General features: G+C 37.7%; 1 protein-coding gene across 5 annotated transcripts in view; it reads right to left on the bottom strand.

Moving 5' to 3' along the window:
* Window positions 1-17,052, bottom strand: part of LOC121324580 (echinoderm microtubule-associated protein-like 5) — a 44,480-nt gene that overhangs the window by 2,735 nt on the left and 24,693 nt on the right. The window contains exons 14-41 of one of the 5 annotated variants that reach the window (XM_041266634.1): window positions 16,724-16,910; window positions 16,395-16,500; window positions 15,237-15,330; window positions 14,276-14,376; window positions 13,844-14,037; window positions 13,145-13,256; window positions 12,630-12,757; window positions 12,195-12,336; window positions 11,815-11,967; window positions 11,463-11,594; window positions 10,926-11,014; window positions 10,502-10,678; window positions 9,812-10,013; window positions 9,435-9,561; window positions 8,774-8,788; window positions 7,884-7,892; window positions 6,292-6,370; window positions 5,710-5,839; window positions 5,363-5,461; window positions 4,938-4,958; window positions 4,264-4,437; window positions 3,510-3,718; window positions 2,204-2,361; window positions 1,783-1,897; window positions 1,316-1,504; window positions 955-1,127; window positions 521-683; window positions 294-397 (exon numbers count right to left, since the gene is read on the bottom strand). In XM_041266634.1, coding sequence (XP_041122568.1) covers window positions 294-397; window positions 521-683; window positions 955-1,127; window positions 1,316-1,504; window positions 1,783-1,897; window positions 2,204-2,361; window positions 3,510-3,718; window positions 4,264-4,437; window positions 4,938-4,958; window positions 5,363-5,461; window positions 5,710-5,839; window positions 6,292-6,370; window positions 7,884-7,892; window positions 8,774-8,788; window positions 9,435-9,561; window positions 9,812-10,013; window positions 10,502-10,678; window positions 10,926-11,014; window positions 11,463-11,594; window positions 11,815-11,967; window positions 12,195-12,336; window positions 12,630-12,757; window positions 13,145-13,256; window positions 13,844-14,037; window positions 14,276-14,376; window positions 15,237-15,330; window positions 16,395-16,500; window positions 16,724-16,910 — 3,582 coding nt within the window. Of the gene's footprint in view, window positions 1-293; window positions 398-520; window positions 684-954; window positions 1,128-1,315; window positions 1,505-1,782; window positions 1,898-2,203; window positions 2,362-3,509; window positions 3,719-4,263; window positions 4,438-4,937; window positions 4,959-5,362; window positions 5,462-5,709; window positions 5,840-6,291; window positions 6,371-7,883; window positions 7,893-8,773; window positions 8,789-9,434; window positions 9,562-9,811; window positions 10,014-10,501; window positions 10,679-10,925; window positions 11,015-11,462; window positions 11,595-11,814; window positions 11,968-12,194; window positions 12,337-12,629; window positions 12,758-13,144; window positions 13,257-13,843; window positions 14,038-14,275; window positions 14,377-15,236; window positions 15,331-16,394; window positions 16,501-16,723; window positions 16,911-17,052 lie in introns of those variants that run through there. The other 4 variants (XM_041266635.1, XM_041266636.1, XM_041266637.1 and 1 more) reach the window with 4 other exon arrangements.

The raw sequence follows: 17,052 nt of genomic DNA, 5'->3' as shown, positions 1-17,052 counted from the left end.
AATACTAACTGCATCATTACCTATTATAATATTGCTGTTAATTTGTATGGCACAAACCTAAATTTTTAGCACCAATGATTAGGATTCTTTGAGGCACAACATCCTTTACTCATCACATGAAATCAAGATTTTGTAGTTTTGAATAAATGACTTTTTAAATGAGTTTTTTTATGTAAAATTTAAAAAATGAAAATATAAACCTTGTAAATCAGAAGTTTGGCATTAAAATAAAACACCAGTATTTAGAAAGCAACAATAAAAACAAATATTTTCCACTTTTCATAAAAACCTACCTTGTCCATGTGGCCCATGTAGTTCTGTCAATTGCCACCTGATCTGTAACTTGCTTTCCTGAAGGCACCTCATACACTAGGCGTTTGTAGGCTCCAGTCGATACCTTTCAAGTAAATACAAACGTAGGCAATCACATAAATTAGCTATTATAGTTACTTGTATAGAACAGACTTTAAGGCAGCCAATAGATTACTATTACTATAAATATATATCAGTAAAAATGTACCTGAATGAAATTGCTGTCTGCTGAAAAATCCATCTGCATCACGAAATGTGGAATGTCTCTGCAACAGTTAATCCTGTTCAGGGTCGGTCCCATAGTCAGGTCATAAAAATCCACAGCATTCTCATTAGAGCCCACAGCAAGGTAGCGACAATTTGGACTAAACCTTCAAGATAATAAGATAGATATATATATATATATATATATATATATATATATATATATATATATATATAGTGTGTGTGAACGGAACACATCATAGATTGCTGGAAAATATATGTTTAAGCAGCAACACAACATGCTGAACATTAAGAATGTTTTAAATGGCACACATACATTATTCTAATAAATCAAAATACAAATTCCAAACAATCAAATATTACTAACAGACCAGGCTTTTACACAACATTAGATTATTCGAAAATCAGTTCTCCAACCTTATGTCTTGAATTGAAGACTTCCGGTCTCTCTTTTTCCCCCAAATCTTGAGTGATGCGACGAGCAATATAATAAACTCTCCGTTTTTCATGCCAATTGCCACCATATCTCCTTCAGGGCTGTAGCTCACAGAGCACGCAGCATGTCCCAGGTTCACTTTGTTGAGCATCTTCTGTTTTAGCAAGTAAAAAAAAAAAAAAGAGATTTGCATTCATATTCAACAGAGCATAACAATCATCCAAAAAAGTACTTGTTTTATTACTTTATTTTAATCTATTTAAAAACTGAACACTCATTATTTAAATGATGCAATTATATATACACACACACACACACATATATATATTTGCAAATGCTAACCTTATCAGGAATGTCCCACAGTCTCACAGTCCCGTCCTCTGCAGCAGACAGGAAGACATCCCTGGACGGATGAGTACCCAGTCCCCAGATCGGGCCATCCGTGTGGCCACTAATCAAAATGTTACACGCTGCGTTTTTCTCCCCCACCTCAATGATCTCTGCATTTCTTGTTCCAACAAGGATTTTTCCCTAAAAGTGTATATTTTTAGTATGCATTTGATACTAGCCACCAGTTAACCTTTCACACAAAAAATATAAAAGAAAAAATATACAAAAAATATAAAATTACGTAAATATAAAATTATTATTATAAAACTATGTAAAACTATTCCACATGGTTCCCTTTATAAGAGATAAGCTGGCTGCTTGTGTGTGTTCAGTTCTTTGATAATGGAAATCAAGCTCAAGGGACAGATTTATTACACTGCTTTTCATTTCAAAGTGAAAGAGAGAAGTCAGTCACTTACTTTCCCTCTGCAGACGGAGCGGACACAGTCTATGACCTGGCCAGTCTCCAGCTTGAAAGCTCGGCAGCGCATTAGCTCCTGGTCCCACAGTTTTAAAGCACCACCTTCCTTTGACCTTCCGTAACAGCAAAGAGCAAATACTGAGAATCGTTTTACTTTAAATAAAGGAGGTTTATAAAGAAATGGAACATGAGAAATGCCTCACAATCAAATTTTACTTTAAATTAAATATTAGTAAAATGCAGATGGCATAACATATTCATTTATCATGCAGAACAATTACAAGATTTGGCCACCAGGCGGTGCCTAGCAGTGATCTCTTCAGAATGAACACTGCAGTATTTCATACACTGCCACTGATCAGTATTCTAATAAGTAATGAATGGAACTGGAAGATGGTCAATTCTGAGGATCTACTTACGGCCTCTCTTTGCCTCCAGTTACTATCAGCCCATCTCTCAGAGTGGTATACATGGTGAACACTGGGCCTGTGTGGGCTTTGGCCACAACTCGAATTAGAATGTGTTCCTTCCAAACACACACATCTCCACTTATGGTACCTGTAAATGTCAAGTTATTCTGAAAAGAAAACAGACCTGCACTAATCTAGTGACCTAAGATAAAACAGAAAAAAGTGCAACAGTTCATAATCTTCCTTGATTTTATACTAAGGAAATAAAATAATTTAAAAAAAACAGTAAACTGTGACTGGAAAAGGGGCTCCTACAGAGTCACATCTGCTGATTGTATTTGAGCAATATCTATCTATCCATCTATCTATCTATCTGTCTATCAGCAAGCTCTTGCTAGCTCTGTCTTAGACTGAGTATGGATTCAGCTACAGTAAATTGGTTCCAGCCTCCCTCTGGCTATGGCTCTCTACACAGAGCAGTTTTGCAATGACATCATGTGCAGAGAATTTACCCAGGGGTAGTAAAGAAGGGGCTTTGATTATGTGCTTGCAGTCTTTACTACAGCACTGTTGGGTATTTGCAAGGATCCCTGCAAGCTTGCCAGGCAGAAGGATTATTCAAAACCACTTGCAGGAACACAGGATTCACCTCGGAACAAAACAAATGGTAGAGTTGAATGTAGAAGTGCCCCATTCATTAATCAGGGATATTGAGAGTCCATTCACCCAACCAGTAACTGGACTGCATGACTGCCCCATCAATACAGTGCATTTCAACTGAAATGTAAACCTTTAAACCAATGTTATTGCTCACAAGATTGACATCTGCTTGAACAGCTTTAAAGTATACAAAACGTTATGGTCACACATTACTCTGCCCCTGCTGGTGTCTGCATTACAAATACTTCTATATAAACAAATCAGTTCAAAAGCAGCATATTTCATTAAAAAAAAAAGTTACCCACTGCATTTGAAAGCTAAAGTCTTCAGCATAACATCTCAGATATGATTTGCCCAAGTATCCAGTATGTACCTATGAGTCTATGAATTAATATCATCAATTAAAAAAAGATACTCCCTTCAATCACTGAATCCATACTGGCACCAATACAACACATTCAAATTAGTATCTCTGATTTGATCATATTTTGTTACTCTTATGAATGTAACACAAATACGTCATTTTAAAGTGTAATTGAATTTTGCATAAAACTGCAGCATGGGTCATGGCCTATTGTAGGAACTCGGTAGGGCTTAAAAGAGGGGATGATTTTGGAAAACTGCAAAAAAAAGATAGGAATGATCATGAACTTACAGCTCCAAATGCTATAGAAAGCATGGTTTGCATCTTGGCATCTTCAATGGAGCTCAGTACGCCTTTTTTACTGAGAAGAGCCCTCCCTGCCAGTGTCCAGAAGCGCACGTGTTTCATACCAACTGACACGAACTGGGTGTCAGAGTCTGGTCTAAATTCAGCCACAAAGACACGCTGGGTATGGCCAGCCCTGCTTGCAATTTTGGCTCCTTGAAAAACAGAAATAAATAGGGCCTGAAACCACAGAATAAAATTTTACCGATAATGAATAGCTCAATTCAATAGAGTGGCCAATATTAGCAATTAACATACAGATATTACATTAAACAAGAAGAGCTGCTCTTTTAAAACCTCAGTCTAGTATTAAACTCATTCAGCATTTTTTTATGTAATTTGACAGATTGCTCTGTTAAAAGCCTTTATTATAAAAAAAAGGCCCTTCTGATCACTCTTGGAGTTTTTGGAAATGTTGTATGTATATATTAGTAAATGATAAAGCACAATAGTATTGTTGTATTGTATCTCTGTAAAGTAAAGGATTCAAAGTGCTCCATTTTATTGATTTATTGGAATACTCATTTTGTGAAGTAATCTATGTTACCTGGGCATTCAATTGTACGCAAAACAATGTTACTGTCTGGTTTAAAAAAAAAACAGTTTTCTACATATTTAGGAAAGAGATTAGTGCTAAATCGGGAGTCTGTAAACAAACCGTAAAATGACTGCCATTATGGTGATGAAAATGAACATGTACCTTCTTGCCACTTCCAGATGGTAATGGTGTGCTCTGGATCGAGTCCCACAGACAGCAGTAGCTTCCCTGTGGCGCTGAAGCTGACTGAACAGACTCCCTGGGAGTGGAAGCAGCGCAGCACTGACAGGGTCTGCTTGTTCATGGCGTCCCACACATGAATAGATGGTGAAGTGACTAAAAAAGGAAAGCAGGATGTTTTAACAACACTTGAAAAAGTTTTGCCCTATTGGACATACAAGGACACATTTGCATTCTGACTCTGATCCAATAGGTGGCAATATTGATCACAACCACAATGGTCAATGGTCTATCAAGAGTCTACTCAAGCAAAGAGGATACATATAAGAATAGGTGATAAATGACACTTGTTGTGCTTGCTGGGCTTACATTATACATCAAAGATCTGTCAAGCAATCCAGTTGTGAGGTACAGCATGAAAGCAAGGTCAATTACTGTATTATAAACCAAAACATATGTCTTTTTTCAGACTGCATTGCAGTAGACAGCTTCAATCTAAGTCCATGTTAACAGTGAGGGTTCATAACTTTCCATAGCTCTAGCAAGGGAGATGAAAATCCCATGGAGGCGTTCACTGATTGCACAATACTATTAAGACACAATGCATAACACACATAATTGTTAAGCACAATTTAAACCCCATAAATCTGCAGTACCTGACATGTCTGCCGAGTCTCCTGAAAAGTAAAGAAAGGACCATTGAAGATGAATAGGAACTTTTGTTCAGTTCCTAAATGTCAATTTCATCACTCTAAGAACCAGCCAATACATTCCGAAATAATTAACAAAATTGAATTCTGTTCTTCCTTGTCTACATTTTCTTCCAATTAATATTAATGCAAAAAAAAAAACAACAACTAATTTGCAACCAAAGAAAGAAAGCGCTATGTCTAAAATCTCTTCACTAAAAAGGTAACTGAAGCATATCTATTAAATCCGGCCATGGAGAAAGCATGATAATGCAAATGTAATGCTTCAAAGCAGACCCTGGGAAACAGATCATTAATACAATACAAACTGACACAATAGAACAATGATGAATGTTGTGTGTCACTTATGGTTCATTTTTTCACAAACATACCTACTTGGCCAGTTGCCACCACATTAGGGAATTTTGGATGTTGATTTATAGTTAGGCACAGAATGTCATCAGTATGCTCCATGTAGAAGCTCTGCGAAGCTGGAGGATAAAAACACATGCAAAGCCAAGTCAAACTGGGGCTTCAGATTGCAACGTCATTGCAACATGAACATAACTGCGTTCTATCTTTCAGGTAGATCTGACACTATTACCAATTAAAGATCAGGAAAGTGATCATAAGAAAAGAGTTTCTTTTGATATCTTACTCTTTTAAATCAAAGATTAACACGATCCATGTATTGTATAAAAACAAGTTAAGCGTGTATTGGGTTGTGATTCTCCCTCACCTGTGGAAAGGTTGAATACAATCCCCACAGCTGCTGTGTGGTAAATGATGTCAGCTCCTTCATTTAAATAATGGACATTGTTTCGGCAGTCATTTCCTCGGTAGCCAAACACAAGTTCCAAGACCAGATCCTAGCAATCAAATATATAACGTTAGCTATTATATTATGCAGCACACTACCTTGCTTTTAATTTAAACACTTGGAAATCTGATTCAGCAAAATATAGGTGTTTTTTACGGCAAACACACACCAATATATATATATCTATATATATATATATATATATTATATATATATCTATATATATATATATATATATACATACACACACACATACTTTTTAAAGAAAATTTAGTGATTTTTAATAGTTAGTGTGGTTCTGCTTATTTCAACTACATGAAGCTTTGAAATTTATATATATATATATATATATAATATATATATATATATATATATATATATATATATATATATATATATATATATATATATATATATATATATATAAAAACTTTTTTTTTTTTTTTTTTTTTTTTTAATGGAAGCTTTGCTTTGACTGCGACAGCTCCCAGCAATACTCACTTCAATCTGCCTCTTCTTTTTGCCTACGTTATTTGTCTGCAGTTTCTCAGGCTGTGGCAGCGCCCTACTTACAGGTGGTCTGAAACAGAGAACTGTGAATAAGAAAAGCTGGTCTGTCACCCGTTCCATACCAGAACAGTCAAGGCTAGGGTCTCTTTAACATCTCAATAACGCTGATGCTATCCTCATAGTGGCTATCCTACAAGGTGCCAAATACCAGTATTATAGTTTTTACTAGAAGGATAGGAGCACCAGAATTCAAAACGAATCCAGGGGTTACATCGGGAAGACATTCTATAGCATGAAAAAAACTTGAATGGACCTATTTTTTGTACAGTCCTTTGCTTATATTTCTTGCAAGAGTTGACTTGACACTTGTTAAATTGTCACGTATACAGGTATAAAACATACAGCTGTACTGGTTAGTGCTACCGCTGTAGAAAAAAAAAAAGAAAAAAAAGTTTAATGAGCCATGTTGGTCCACATACAGTTTCTTCTCTTTGCTGCAGAGACTTTGCGCACAGCTAGTAAAACATACACAGTTGTAATGCACAGAAATGAGACTTGGACTGTGGATGAGCCAGACGGGGGAGCTCATAAACAACACCATTCATCTTCAGAATGGATTCCAAATTCTAATTATCATCATCCTAGTCCTGTTATTCATCATCTCGTTCCTCCAAATGCAGTAAATTACTTTTTTTCCTTCACCAGTACTTCAACTACAATCCAGGACATGTTTGATTCAGTGTTCATTCATGCACAAAGCAACATGATCTGGTTTCAAAATAAAGGCCTATCTAAAGATGCATATTTTTCCAAGGCATACTGAGCATAGAAACACTCTTAATGAATTCAGAATAAATTATATACATGATTTTAAGCCATGAAATAGCCACTCTTCAGTAATTTTGACAGCCTAATCAATAACTGCCCCCTTCTGTGGATTCATTTCCTTTCTCTGGAATTTGTGTTATTAAACGAGACATTCGATATTGCTGGAGGCTGACTTGAGAACAATATTGAATTCCCTTGTAATTACACGTTCCACACTGTCAGCACACTGCTGTAACATCTTCATTCTAACTCAGTCGCTTCATTGAAATCCTTTCTTGGAGGAAAGCAAAACTGGCCAATTGTCTGTTTCTTAGAAAACAGAATCCTAGCAGCAGTGCGTTTCTGCTCACAGCGAACAGGAGGGCTCTGACAATCCCTTGACAAGCACTAAATCATTTCCCTTTAATAAAAGAGTATGGTTGCCAGGGGGTGCATTGTAAAAATTAAAGACTTAGTCAAAATACAAAAATACAACATAACAAAACCTGACAAACATTTCAACAGACAGACAGACCAAGCTCCTGGTTAAAGAATGAAAAATATAACTACATTAAAATGGCTGAAAGCTGCTGTATATTGAAGGCTTATCTTTTTAAACTGTTTCTCCTGTTTAAAAAATGACTAATAAAAAATGTGGTTATAATTAAAAACAATGTCAATACAGTGTCACAAGACAAATGAGGAGAAATGCTACTATAAGAATAATGTACACAGAATGAATTGGCGTAAATAATGTGAAATGCAGAAATAATTACCTGGATCCTCTTCTCAGCAGCAAGCAATAGAGAAGAAAAGTAAGTTAGTTGGTAAAAACACAGAGCTGGTTAAAGTTCATATATTTTATAAAGAAATACTTTCTATACTCTCTGAATTTGCTAAATGTATTTTTATTGCATTCATTACTCTGTCCAATGCGTTGCCCCAGCGTGTTTCAGAGGGGCTGTAACAAGTGCACGCCCCTAGTGGTCATGATTATACTGGCCTCATTGTAAAGATTCCAACTTTCCCCTGTACAATGGTAAAATGCAGAGGGCTTTCTTAAGGACGCCAAATGTCTATCAGTCTAAAAACATTAATACATTAAAGAACATACATTATGGGATAATAGTTTATTTTAATGCAAATTCAGTGGTTAAAAGTATTATTTTAAATATATAGTGTGTTGGAGTATTGGGATCAGTTGCACTAGCTTTTTATATAGCAGGGAGAAAAAAAATCAAAAATCCCTATTCTCTACAGTGAAAACCCTCTATTCTGAATAGTCTGAATGAGGAGCTGATCATAAAACTGAGGAAGATCTTCAGAATGCCACCAAATTGAAAGGGATGGTCACAAGGAGCTCTGTATTGCTCCACATTCCATCAGTTAATTGCACAAACTTATCACACACACACACACACACACACACACACACACACACACACTCCAGTTAAAAACCTATTTGAACTGGCTCCCAGGCCTTTAAGACCATTTTGCCACACATGAATATGTGATGTGTGGTGGAGATATCAAAAACGGATAAGCAAAGAAGTCAGAATGATGGATTGATTGAAAAGAATGATACCTGTTTTTTAAATGTATGATGGCTGTAGTGACTGAAAATGACAGTATGTATTTATTTTTACTTGTTACACTGTAACCTTACCTTACTACTCCCTGCCTTCATAGGAAGCAAAGGAAAGCGCACCAGGAACAGTTAGAAAAGAGAAATTGTACAGAACAGTAAAAGAAAATGTACCTTTTCTATTACTTTCTCAGTTGCAGCTGTGACTATTTGATGTACCCCCTCTCTCTTATTTATTGGCAGGAAAGATAGTGGAATGAAAGGAAAACAACAGTATTAAAAGGTTCTTCACTGTATTTAGATCTGATAGAATGGATCTGATCAAATTAGGTAGCAAACCGTTCACGGCAGTTTTTCATGAACTACGTGACATGCATTGTGGTGTCCTTGCAGTCCCACTGAAATGCAAGGGAGTGTTGGAAATCGAGGACATCACTTCCGTGGACAGTTAGCGCAGTAAACTGGGATTACTGCTTTTCCAAGGATTCCCTTTTCATTTTTTATAAATTTAGAGTGCCCAATTCTGTTACCCTTGATTTGAGTGTTTGCTGTGTAGTTTAGATACCACCTAAATACAAACACAATCATTTAAAGGACAGTACAGACTCACTTAAACACACACACACACACACAATGAAACACTGACACACTGACCCACACAGCAAACCTTACTGGTCTACAATATCTTTTTACACCCATACTGTGAAATACATTCTGTATTGTTATCAACTCCGCCAGGTACCTTTCATCCACAGATGGCTCCTTTTGTTGCAGATGGGGTTTAATTCCCAGCATCTGCCGGGCATTAGTTGATAAGGCCTTGATGGTATAATTCGTTTCATTTTCCCTTGTCACATCGCTGTCATAACCTTTAAAAAATAAAGATGAAGTCCAACAATGTACAGCATGGTTTTAACGTCCCTTTCGCGATCACTTGTTTTCCACTGTTATTCAATGTAAATTCAAGGATTTTTTTTAAGTTAAGGGTATCATAGTTACAGGCTGTGCCTACAAGGTTAGTCAGATCCTCCCCACACATCATGCCACTGTAATATTCTTACTTGTTTACATTATGCCTTTGGGAAGTTTTCTTTCAGTAACGGCTTGGCTTACACTTACCGCCATCATTTTCCGACTCTATATCTGACTCCTCACTGTCGCACTGTCTGGTGTCTCTGTGTCCCTCCACTTCATGTGTCCAGATCATTAGTGAGGTGTCTGCTCCCCCCGCAGTCACCAGCAGAGCATCGTCATGCGTCCACCGCACGTTAGTTACGTGGGTGCTGTGAGCAACATATCTCTTGAACTTCCCAAATTTCCCCTAAAGAAAAATATTGATAAACAATTTGGATAAAACTATGCATCCCAGATTAATAATAATAATAATAATAATAATAATAATAATAATAATAATAATAAATAAATATAGTCCAATACAACTGTAAAATCAATTGATGCAACCTAAAATGAATCAGGAAATAACTTTTACTGACACTATTGCAACAGGTTTTACTGATGAGCCTGAGCCAGATCGAGCACAGCCCAAGAACTGAACTACTATGAACCCATCATAGAAAGAGGCTGAAGCATGGCTTCACAAAATACATTATAAAGTACGATGGTAACTCATTACAGTGCTCTACTGATTGTTATAATCTAACTCCATGGGGAATTATTCATCTCAATAAACATGGTAACAAAACTATATGGCCCAATAGTTCATTTGATGCAGCTAACTCCTAAATGCAAGATGTATATCGGTGATCTGATATGTTTGCTATTAGATAGAGAGCCGGTTTCCTCTCTTACCTGAACTGGGTATTGAAACAGCTTCACATATCCAAAGTCATCACCTGTGGCCAGGACCTTTCTATCACTTGTTAAACAGGAAGCAGCCACCTCTGTGACTTCACTGATTACAGGCCAGATCCCCTCACACGAAGGCCCCAGAACACAGCTCCAAGAGGACCAATCAATCTTCTCTGTCTAAGGAAAGAGAAATTCTGTCATGTATATTTCCTATACAATACATGAAGAACTAAAATAAAATTCAGATCCTCTTGGGAGATTACTGTCATTAAAACTAAAAATAATAAGAGAGGAACTGGCGTTTAAAAATGGGTTCATTGCTAATGCCAGATTGCTTGTTAAATATTTCTCTCTCCGGAAAAAAAGTTTTAAAGTAGGACATTTAGCAGAGCAGTGCATTGATTTCATTCCAGTGCCTTCTTACCTCAGATACAGGGATAGCCTGCTTCTTTCCACGGGGAGCTTCAAAGAATAACTGCTCTTTAGCAGCAGTGTTTACTTGCAGCAGCTTCCCTGTTTCAGAAAACAGGTGAAAAGAACATGTAATACACTACTGCCAGTGTTTTCATACTAAACCATAAGCATCACATGGTGAAGATTTACCATTGTTACAAATTAAACAGGACACATGGCCAGAATGTGGAGCTAAAATAGGCTACACAATTACCAGTACAATGCAGATCAATAGCTTGTTATATAGAGGAGCCAGCGCCACTCAATTTATGTAAGGAATAAATCAACCATAATGGTCACATGCTTCTATCAAGTACTCTGGAATTTCAGCTGAAATTCAGCTTACATCCAGCAATAGGGAATAAAAAGACAACCCCATATAGAATGGAAAGTCTGAGCCACCCAGAGCATTTGCAAGCTCTTTAGTTTTTCAATATTCATGGCCTCTGTTGCTACATATGCTTGCAGCATGCTATTCACAAAGGCATATGTGTGTTGATGCCCATACCTCTCTTGTCCCAGTCCAGGTGAGTTATGTAGCTCTGTGACCCTTTACAGACTCCGACCCGCTTGCTGCTCATTACGTTGTAAATATCCACAAAGCCGTCACAGGAGGCCACGGCAAGGTATTTACCAGCACCTAACAATGAACAGATCCCTTCATTTAGAAATGAATGCTAAACCGTGTTCCTCATTGCAATGCATGCCCCTAATGAGGACATTCATATTGTGTGAGCTGTGTGCTTACAGTTTTCCTCAGCAGAATGAGGCATTAACAATAATCGTACAAAAACCTGCTTCTTTTCACACTGCTGCTTAATAAACAACGCTCCAGTGCACGTAAGTCTGCAAGCACTGACCTGGAGAAAACCGAATGTCTGAAATGACATCCTTTCTGTGGTGAAAAGAGACGAGATCTTCAAGTGTTTCTGCGTTTACTATGAGAAAACTTCCATCATTGAGTCCAACAGCCAGAGCCTTCCCATCGGGCGAGAAGCAACAGCACCGGCCCCCTGAAACACATTCAAGAAATATTACTTACACTGCATCTTCGCTCTCCAGAAAAGGACACTATTCATCAAGTTGTAGCTCACCATTTCATGTACTGGACTGGGCTCGGGGCTTGAACGAATGTTTTATGAGTATGTCTTGTTGCAAATTAATTTAAACAATTTCAGGACCTGTTCACTAAACTTCATCCAAATGCACAGAGCAACCCTTGTCTAGGAATCTCACTTACCCTTCTTGAGCTTTCGAACAGCTAGCATGCAGTGGCTTGGGGAGAGGTCCCATATACGAAGGGTTTTATCATCACTGACAGTGGCACAGATCGGTAAATGAGGATGAGTGGCCAGGCCCCACACTTCCCCCTCCATGTGACCCTGTCGAAATGTTTCATTAGAACATTTAAATTTTTTTTAAAAATACAGTAAAGAAATGGGCTTCAATTACAACGCAAACACAGTAAAGATAACTGGAACTATTTAAGAGTTGCAGACGTGCACAATAACACAAGCCACCAGAATTTGTGTGATTTGTTTGGTTGGTTTTACTTTGTAATTACAAAGAAGCATGTCAGTATCTAGCAAACAGCTGAAGCTTGACAGCTATACAAATACCTTCCTGAAAAGTTTAAAAAAAAGAAAAAATCTTGTAGATACATACTGCACCTTACCTGAACCAGTAGGGTTATTGGTCCACTTTTATCAACCTCTAGGATTTCTCCGTTCTTTGTACCCACTAAAATATGACCATGACCTAATGATATGGCACGGATAGAAGGGTTGTCTTCCAGCAACAGGCCTACAGGTTTCCAAAAAGAATAGATTTTAAAATATTAAAACTTTTAACAATAGAAACTAAGCCTGTCAGCAGACAAAACACTCTCGACTAGCTATGGCTATTATTCATGCAAGGATACTGTGTATCTGTATATCCTTACACAGCTCCGGCTCTGTTTTATACACACATGCTGTACTAGGTACAGTGTAGGGGCTCTTAAGGAATAACCCCCACCTTGAGCTACTATTTGGGCATGACAAATCTAAGCCAAGAAATTGTGATTCTATTAAAGTGTCCAAATCCTCCAATGCTTCTTTAAGATAACTGAACACATTTTTTCAAACACGTTCACACCATGGATACAGTATGCAACTGCAAGAAAAACAGGCGAAAAGTCCAGTCCTCTACCTTTGGAGCCAGGTGCAAGCACAGCTCGCTTGACGGCATAGGTTTTGAGGCAACGCTCAAAGGTGTCGTCCCAGAGAGCCACAACTCCGTCCTTCCCTCCTGTCACAAACCCCTAATGAGACACACAGAGCTAGTCAGAGTATAACAGTCGACAGCCCTAATGACACACAGAGCTAGTCAGGGTTTAACAGTCAACAGCTCATCAGGACAGGATGACAGAATCACGATGATGAGGGAACAAAAGACTACAGCTGAATCATCCCAGGAGAAAATAACCCAGCAGATCTCACTCTGACAGAAATTGGACAGCAAAAAAAAAATTATATATATATATATATATTTTTTTTTTTGAGCCTTACAGTTTTCATTAAGAGTGAATCATACACCATATAAGCACATATTTGACCACAAAATAAAGAATGTCTTGTACATGCACAGCACGTCTTGGTACATGGTTATGGCTGACAGTTACCAAAAGTGCACATTTTAGAAAATGGAAATCGTTTTTCACACATTCTTTAATCAAACCTGTAGCAAAACAATTAAATCTAACAGGTTATAAACACTGCTTCTGAGACTATATCGACAAACATAAATTAAGCTTCAATTTGTAGGACTTATTACAATTATGATTATTTTACAGTCTCATATATTGAATAATGTGTCCATAATGCTGGATATTAATAACTCTGCTCTTACTTTCTCCAAGGCGTGCATGCTGAAGACAGGCCCATCATGCGCCTTGATGGTTTTAATCAGACACATGTCTCTCCAGATGCATATGTCCCCAGTTGAGGTTCCTGAGAAGACCATCTCCTCTGTCCAGCCGTACACAGCACACATCATTGTTTCAGTCTTCCCCATGTTTCCTTTCCTCCCAACAAGACCTCCACCTGCAGCGGCAAAGCGACCACTCGCTTTCAATGCACTTTTCAAGCGCAGTATTGACAGCGTACACACGGAAAGGCTAACGGTTGCTTCATGTGCAATTCCACATGAGTAAGTATGTAATGCATCATGGAGTGAGCATTATTTACTTTAGATATGTTATTATTTTAGTTCATAGTTTATGTGAAATTACATTTGAATCCCTGTGTACCTGTAAAATATCAACCTTTATTTCAGCCATACCTGCTTTGTGCCAGAATTTAATATGCTTTATTCCTGCTGTAATGAGCTTCTCGGGCATGTATGGATTCATTTTGACGACAAAGATTTTATCTTTGCTTCCCCTGAAAAAAATACAAACGATCGTGAATAATAGCTAGATAGATATACAGCTCTGGCCAAAAGTTTTGCATCACCCTATAGAACTAACACATTTTGCTTCTTAAAGTCAAATGAAAGCTGAATAATGTTACGTTAACATTTTGAATTGCAGGTGTTTAATACAGCAGTGAGTTTTAGAATGTCATTGTACAAGGCAGGCTCTGTCAGATTAGTTTAGCACTGACTGCTTCAGCAGACTGGTGAATACAGTGAATGCAAAGCAGATTACAGTGTCAGCCTTTTTCTTGTTTGTTTGAAATAGCAGTGCACATATTTTAAAAACATTTCAGAATTAAAACTGAAAGACCACTGAATGGATTGTAAACGACTCACTGGAGCGGGAAACAACTTGCAGAAACTGACTGCAATAAAACGCAATGTGAAAAATCAAGAGCGAGCAGAGGAGAAGGAGAATGAGTGGAAGATCAATCTCCTTTTTTTATTGCTGTTGTGACAGGGTTAAGCGGTCGCCGTCCTGGAAGAAAAACAATTTCCAAACCAGAAGGGATCCCCTCTATAATTAATCACGTTTGGGAAGGCAAGACACAGCAAGATTTCATTTGCCATCTAGGTAATAGTGGCTCAGTACTTAAGATTTAAAATATTATAAATGAAGCTCATTTCTACATTAATAATCTATAATCAGTATTTTCTTCCAGTGCATTGAGGAACGGACATGATTAACAAGATGATTTACAATGACTTTCTTAAAGGAATTCCAGCTAATAAATCAATCAGAAATGTAACCTTGAAGTGCAGTGCTATTTCAATAGGCTTTTGGATACCAATGAGCCCCACATGCAGCTAGGATTTCTGAACCTACCAGATTGCTGACAGTTTTTCTCCCTTTTTCCAGTCCCACAGAACAATAGTGTGATTTTCATCGAGTCCCACAGAAGCCACGCACTTACCATCCGCTAATAAAAAAAATGGAAATGAGATCAACCAATAAGCCCCCCAAAAAAATAAAAAATCATGAATATTCTATTGTTTCCCAGTGAAGTGGACTGAATGTTACTATCTCCCTCTGTTTGCCCGTGATCGCTTCTTTTCATTACACATTTATGTGTTTACAGCCAGTATTTCAAAAGCACTATTCAGAAGGATTATTCTTATACCCACATTGAAATCAGAATCCCTTGGTTCAACATTCGTAATGCAACACTTTTAGTTTATTAATGGCTGACAATACTATCTAAAACAACAGGGTTTTGTAAGAGGTCCCAGGGATTGCTATGCAAGTGAACACACAAAGCTATTGAGTGTTCATGGTGTGGACAGAGCTGCACAGGGCAGTTCAAGTGCCATTTGGATCAGGTTTAGCTGAGAGTGCAGAAATCAATACCTACCTACTCCAATTCAATGCAAAGGTGTACCACATAAGCATGTATTACAACTGCATGTAGAATGCATCTCCTACTCTTTAAAGCTTACACTAATAATAATAATAATAATAATAATAATAATAATAATAATAATAATATCTTGGCTCAGAATGACTTCTCCTGGAGAGTGCATGTACTTTATTGAACAACAAAACTATTTCATCTACCTGCATCCTGCCCTGACAGCCGCACACAGCTCCCTAGTGCATTTTACAAACACAGCACATTGTGACTGTTGGCCAGACTAATTAAAAGCTCGGTAGAAGGATTGCAACCACGTCTCAGGCACAAGTGAAGCCATGACAGGGACTGTATTGTGTTTTTTTCTTTTTTGGATTCAAGAAATAGGAACCATCCAGCCTTAGACATGAATGAAATTAAATAAAAGAGCCCCCCCCAAGAACTGTGTACTGTTTGATTTAACAGTATGTCATTCCCACCTCCCCACCCGATTCCATCATTAAAAAACAAAATAGGCCTTATATTAGAAAGCAGGTTCTGCGAAGTGACTTCCTTTTCTTTATCAATTTTATTAAGCCATTAAATCTTCTTAAACAGAAAATGTATTTGTAGTTGTACAACTTTGTGTGTAATACCTGAGAAATCAACAGCACACACTCCATACTGGTGGTGCCCTTTTAATATTGACAAGGTTTTCAGCATCTCAGAGTCCCATATATGAATGGAGGAATCTCGTCCCACCTAGAAAAAAATATATACTAATAAAAAACAGTGCAATAGATAACAAAGCCATCAGCATTTAAATGTACTTTACATTTAATGTCACTGGGCAATCTTTATGGATTGTGGGTGAGGAAAGGGAAAGTGGATTTGTCCGGCCATAGAGTTACACAATGGCTTTTTTTTTTTTTTTTTTTAACAGCACACCTTCAAAAAACTGTGCAAAAGCGTTCCACGGCTTTACCTGGCCGGTTGCAATATAGTCCTTCAGTGGGTGAATGGCCAAACACAGAATGTCATCATCGTGTCCCAGGTAGAAGCGCTGTGTGTTCTGCTGCCGATTGTACACCACTCCCACTGCGGCCACGTGGTACACAATCTCCCCAGTCTGGGTATAAAAGAGGTTGCTCCTGCAGTCATAACCCCTGTACCTGATCCCGTGCAGAACAGATACGAAAATACTCACACACAGAGACCCTTGACAAAGAGCACCATATGCACCAACACTCACAGTCTTTATGACTCATCTTAAGGTATCATGCCACGGAGCACTAAATAATTCAGTGCCAACAG

This window comes from Polyodon spathula, chromosome 12 (genome assembly GCF_017654505.1).
Source record: "Polyodon spathula isolate WHYD16114869_AA chromosome 12, ASM1765450v1, whole genome shotgun sequence".
In the NCBI taxonomy this organism is placed as follows: Eukaryota; Metazoa; Chordata; class Actinopteri; order Acipenseriformes; family Polyodontidae; genus Polyodon; species Polyodon spathula.
Note: the sequence above shows the minus strand (reverse complement) of the source record. Positions and strands in the feature narration are given on the sequence as shown.